General features: G+C 32.6%; 1 protein-coding gene across 1 annotated transcript; it reads right to left on the bottom strand.

Moving 5' to 3' along the window:
* Nucleotides 1-645: 645 nt before the first annotated feature.
* On the bottom strand, nucleotides 646-2,025 carry LOC111366833 (transcription factor MYB26-like). Its single transcript, XM_022987526.1, has 3 exons — nucleotides 1,865-2,025; nucleotides 1,486-1,615; nucleotides 646-1,417 (listed from the first exon to the last, which is right to left on the bottom strand). Exons 1-3 carry the CDS (start codon nucleotides 2,001-2,003, stop codon nucleotides 646-648), a joined length of 1,041 nt encoding a protein of 346 aa, XP_022843294.1. The 5' UTR covers nucleotides 2,004-2,025.
* Between the last annotated feature and the right edge of the window lie 3,929 nt (nucleotides 2,026-5,954).

Below are 5,954 nucleotides of genomic sequence, written 5' to 3'. Positions count from 1 at the left end.
AGTAAAAAATGTATGATGTAATTGTTTGCTCTTTAATTAGACGATTTAATTGTACGTGAATTATTGATGGACTTGTGCGTGCTCACAAGAGCATGCAAACGAGAACACATATTTTGAACATTTTGTTTAGACATTCGTTTAACCGTGTGTCTCATTTGCCGCATGAGTGCATACAAATATACCTACAAGCTATGAGTTTGGTGTGCATTTAAGCAACACTCTTTAGTCAGAAGCACATTTTTGTATTCAATATCTGCATATCCTGTATTTAGTGTTCACTAAACCGGCAATAGAATTCTTTCATTGATTCTTTAATATTGCAATTTAAGCTTGATTTATTACCCCAAATTGGCTATAAATTTTAAACTTTCATGAGAATATAATAAATCAAAAATATAAATTGCTAGCTGAATAAGTATAATCCAACAAAATAAACATGTGAAAGATGGTCTCTTTTTTTATTTTTTTATTTTTTATAATGAACATCCATCAAATTGGAAAAATACGCCGGAAATCCAAAATGAGAAACATTTATGTTTATTTTATTTTATTTAAAGATATAGGATTATAACCTTAAAAACTCTTATTCATGGCTTATAATGATTCCTGACATAGATCCGAAAATTCATATGAGCACTACCATGTCTAGGGATTGATCCAGCCTGAAGTCTGATTAGGGTTCAATAGAAACGGCCCGCTGTATGGTAGTGGAGGCAGTGCTTGAGAGTGCGAGGATGATGAGTTGAATGCTGACATTAGTGATTCGATGAACTGAATATGACACACTGCAGGCGCCTGCATCTCAGGTGCATAAAGCCCAGAAGGGAATCTTGAAAAACCTTCTGAAACCGGTTCAAGAACTGGTGGAACAGATGAATATATTCCGGACTGATTCCCATTGGTCATATCACAAACTTTTGGCAGCCCATTAATTACTGACGTATCCACAAAAGTCCTCATTAATGGCGGCGCGTTGAAAAACTGTTGAGGCGCTGGACCATCATTGATGAACATGGAATTATCTTCCTGTTTGATAAATTGTTTCTGATGATCAACCAGCTGAGGCTGATGGTATTCCGATGTCATCCATACCGATGGAGGCAGATTATATGCAGATGAATCCATAGATGATATGGGAAAAGGAGTCAGCGCTGGGATTAAATTAGTATTGAAATTCACCTGATCAAACCCTTGTGGCACTGGATTATTTTGGGCTGCTGGAGGGATGTAGACTTGATCCATTTGTGCAGTTGGGACCAGAGAAGAGTTAAAATTCATAGAGCTCAAGCCTTGAAAATTGCTCCTGGTCGAATTATAAAGATTCATTGCCATGAGTTTCTTCTTGATGCTCGAATTCCAGAAGTTTTTGACTTCATTATCTGTTCTTCCAGGAAGATACTTCGCTATCTGAGCCCACCTGCAAAAAGGAAAATTACATTGATTTGTAACCAAAATAATTCATTATTATGGGATCATGGCACTCACTTGTTGCCAAGAATATTGTGGAGATCAATTATGAGAGCAGCTTCTTCCGGAGAAAAACTCCCTCTTTTCAGATCCGGCCTCAAGTAATTTATCCATCTCAGCCTGCAACTCTTGCCGCATCTCTGCAACCCTGCACCAAAATAAGAACAAAACTGACGTAACTATGTATATAAATGTGGGCCCATTAGAGGCCAAGCCTAGATGAAGAGATAAGAGCAAAGTATTCTCTTGGACTCAGTTCAAGCCTCCTTTTATGGAAGGGATGAAATCCTTCGATCTTGATTTAAAAAGATAAAAAAAAATTGTTAAATCTTTAGGGTGAAAACACTGTATTTACACACACATGTGTGCGTGGCAATCAAGTTTCTAAAAATGATACCTGCAAATCTAGGAACGGTACTCCAGCAGCCGTGGCCGTGGGCAGAAATGTGCCTTATAAGTTTCTCATCTTCCTCAGGTGACCACAACCCTCTCTTGACTTTTTGTTTGTCGCAGCAAGTGTGTTGTCCAGGGGTCATTTTCTCTCTATCTGAAACCAGATGTACAGTAGAAATGGCAAAAAATCAGATTTGTTATTCTGTACATGTACATCATAAGGAAACAAAAAAAAAAAGATGGTGAAAGGTCCTGAAGGAGCAACCAAAAAGCGTGAATTAAATGGATTGGCTGACTTCAACTGTGAGTACACTGTAGATTATGAATTTAATGCAGAGAGCTGTCGAACAATTGCTATGAGGACCCTATATGGAGGATTCTTGGTAGAACTTGCATTAAGCCTTTGGGGGAAGGGGGATGTCTTATAATGAATCCTTCTTCATGGACAGTTTCCACGAGTCAGACATGCAATTTAGGTAGGACCCACATTTTGACAGGTCTCAAAGCATCTTTTGAATCATTATATAAATTTTTTGTATGTATAATTTTGTATTCTTTTGTCAGAAATATTTTGCCTCCCTTTAGCAAATTTTATAAATTTATTTATAAATACACAAATTAATTTATGTATGTCAAATTTTACCGTCACTCATTTCTATCTATTTATAAATTAAATCATTTACAAACAAGACTTAAAATTTTACGCCACCCTATTTTATACGTAAGAAATAAAAATACCCAGCATATATGTGATAATTTTTTGTTTACTCAATCATAATACCTCTATTGCTCTGTGCTAATCCAGCTATGATACATTAACACATTTTGTCATTGTTCTTCCCTTTCATTTATGAATCTTTAATGTGAAAAACGGAACAAAAGAGAGAATGGTCAACTATTTCATTTTTAATTAGGGTAAATAACAGAAAACGTCCAAATCTTTCAATGTTATTATGCAAAACATTAATATCTTTCATTTTTTGACATTTTCACACCTATTTTCACATTTCATTGTGAAAAACATTATTTTTGCCAATTTTTAACGTAAAATGACCAATGTACCATCATATTTAAATAAAACAAAAAAAAAAGAAAAGAAAAATAAAGAACTAATTGCAATCTTACTCCTAAATTTTTCGAAAAATACAAATAACCCCATAAAAAATACATTTACCTTCATGGAGCTATCGTCCTCCATCTCACCAACCACCACACAATTGCCGCCTGAAACACCCGATTTCACAACATAGACAGCTGCCATCAACCCCCAAACACTTTTCCATAAACAAATTGAACACATAACAAATTTATATGGCTAAAATCAACCAAAAATGTAGCTTATCGCAAACGTAACACACTGCCTTTTTTTCGTCAATTTTGACGTCGATAGTAGTTCCCACTTTTGTGAACCGCCCATTCCTGCTTCGCCATGTCACGATGCACCTACTACAACAATGGCCTCCATCAATTTCATTATAATATGCCCCAGAATTTTCTGGCCAATTATTACACAATAAATAATTGAAAACTATTGCTGTAGATTTTGATTTTGTGCATCTGTTGATATTTTAAGATCATGAAGAGAAGTACCCTAGTGAATATAGTTGATTGATGTGTTGGGAATGGCATGAGTATTGCTAGAATAGGTGGATGTTGCCAATATTTGCATTTGTGATTCCGACTAAATCTGTTGGCATGAGGTTGGATGTTGGGTGGTATGTGTAGAGGAGAGTGAGAGCTTTTCGATGATATGGAGGTCAGGTGGTTTAAACGTTGATTGGTCGAAGTTTTTTTGGCTTCTAAGGTGGCGGCCCCATTTGGTGATGGAGGAGGTGGAGGGAAGTGGAGGAGAAGAAGAGAAGAGAGAGTATTTTTTTTTGTTATTTTTAATATTTTAATAATTTGTTTCAACTAATTTGTACTTTTTAAAAAGTTTAGAGGTAAAATTGTAATTTGTTCTTTATTTTTCTTTTCATTTTTTATTTTATTTAAATAGAATGGTATATTTGTCATTTTATGTTAAAAATTGATGAAAATGACATTTTCCGTAGTGAAAGGTGAAAATATGGGTGAAATTACAAAAAAATGAAAGATATGGATGTTTTGCACAATAATATTGAAAAATAGGAACGTTTTGTGCTAATTATCCTTTTAATTAATCTAAATCTCTTTCACTTATTTTGAATAATATAAAATTGTTTTGGTATTAGCCTTATATAGCCATCAGTAATTTCTTTGTCTTCAATTGTGTAATTTACAAAAAATATTTATATAACGTTCTTTAATGGTAGGTATATTCACAACATAACGGGTAAATGACAATTTATTCATCCCATTCACCTGCAATGATCAAGTATATTAGTTGTGCCAACGACGAAATGATGATGTTTTCAATGCATTGTCACTTGTTAGAGATATTTGCAACACAATGGGCAGGTATAAGATAGTTTGTGCAATGTGTTATACTATGGTAGGTTTACTCGTAGCGAGTACGGCCAAAAGATGATTTTTAAAATTTGTTCACCCTTGGAAGGTATGTTCGCCACATAATGAATAATGATTATGTATTCAATGAGTTCTCTTTCAATATGTATGGTTATATATTAATCTCTTATTGTTTCATAAAATACTTATTTGCATAGTATCTTTCTCTTATTGTTTCATAAAATACTTATTTGCATAGTATCTTTCAACGTGCATCTCTCGATGGGCCAACTCAGTGCTCCGTACACAACAATAAATACGATTTATATTTTTCCCTTCTTTTGCTGTCTATAGGTGTACGTAACCAAAATAGCCATGAGCGTATAAGAATTATCCTTAATTATAAATAGATAATTATAATTAATCACCCAACAAACTAACTTTAAATTTATAGACTTTTTATATTTACACCAGGCTTTACATAATTAATTTCTTGTGTTCTCATTAATCATTAAAAATAAGGAAAATTTACACATTTCGCTTATAACTTTTACAAATTGTTACTCAACCTATTGTTAGCATCAGACATGTCCAACCTTTCCATTTTTTCCATTAAATTTGCGTATAGGGATCCTCTTTAAATAACTAAAAATAAAATAAACCAGCAAAATTGAAAAAAATAAAGGGTAATTGCAGGAGACTCAAATCTTTTCAAAAATATAATAGATCCCCGTTTATTTAAAAAAAAAAAAAAAAAAAAAGCTCTTATTTTCTCTAAATAATAAAATCTCCTCCTGAAAGAAGCGGCAACCGAAACCGATTAACAAATACATTTCATTCAATTTCACATTAACGGAGAAGTGCTGAGTTTCATCATGATAGTTTATGTATAACTTAACTCGTTGCAAATTTCTGGTAGATTAAGTTTGTCTTTCCATTTCTAATGAAATATATGCATATTGAAATCATACCAAAAAGTTATCTATTAAGAAAACAAATAAGCATACTTAATTTTGTAAACTAATAAAATAAATGTTAATAGTAATTCTAGAGTCATGGATAGCTAAGTTTCTACTAGAGATAAGAAGCATTTTCAATTGATTAAATATATAGGTGTGATTAAAATTTGGCAAAAGTTCAAGTAAGTCATATTATACTTGTTTTTGTGAAATTCACAAGTGTACGGGATCATTGACACGTAATAGATTTAGTGAGTCAAGACTATTAAGTGATAAAATGCATTAAATTTTAGATTATCTATTGATTGCATAAGCGATAAATTATATTCCCAACATCTATTGCAAATATATTAATTTTGTCGCATTTTGAGTTTATTGTGAGTCTCTCAACACTATAACAAACAACTAGTTTTCTAATTGGTGGCCAACCAATTAAATAATGGAATGAGTATATAAAACTAATTAAGAAACTCACAAATTAAATTAAACTACTGGTTTTAAATTTTTAAAAAAAAAATGAACAATAGGGTTCATATCATCCAAACAAGAATGGGATCTAGCCTAGCAAGGTTTTAAATAAGTTACAACAAAAAATAAGGGGAAAGAAATATCATTCAGATCATTAAAGAATACAAAAGATTTTAATCTTCAAGTCAAAAGTTGAATTCTTCAATTTCTTGATGTAATTGGTCTTTTATTCTTGCTAGGACT

This window comes from Olea europaea, chromosome 18 (genome assembly GCF_002742605.1).
Source record: "Olea europaea var. sylvestris chromosome 18, O_europaea_v1, whole genome shotgun sequence".
Classification (NCBI taxonomy): Eukaryota; Viridiplantae; Streptophyta; class Magnoliopsida; order Lamiales; family Oleaceae; genus Olea; species Olea europaea.
This window is presented reverse-complemented; position numbering and strand designations above follow the sequence as displayed.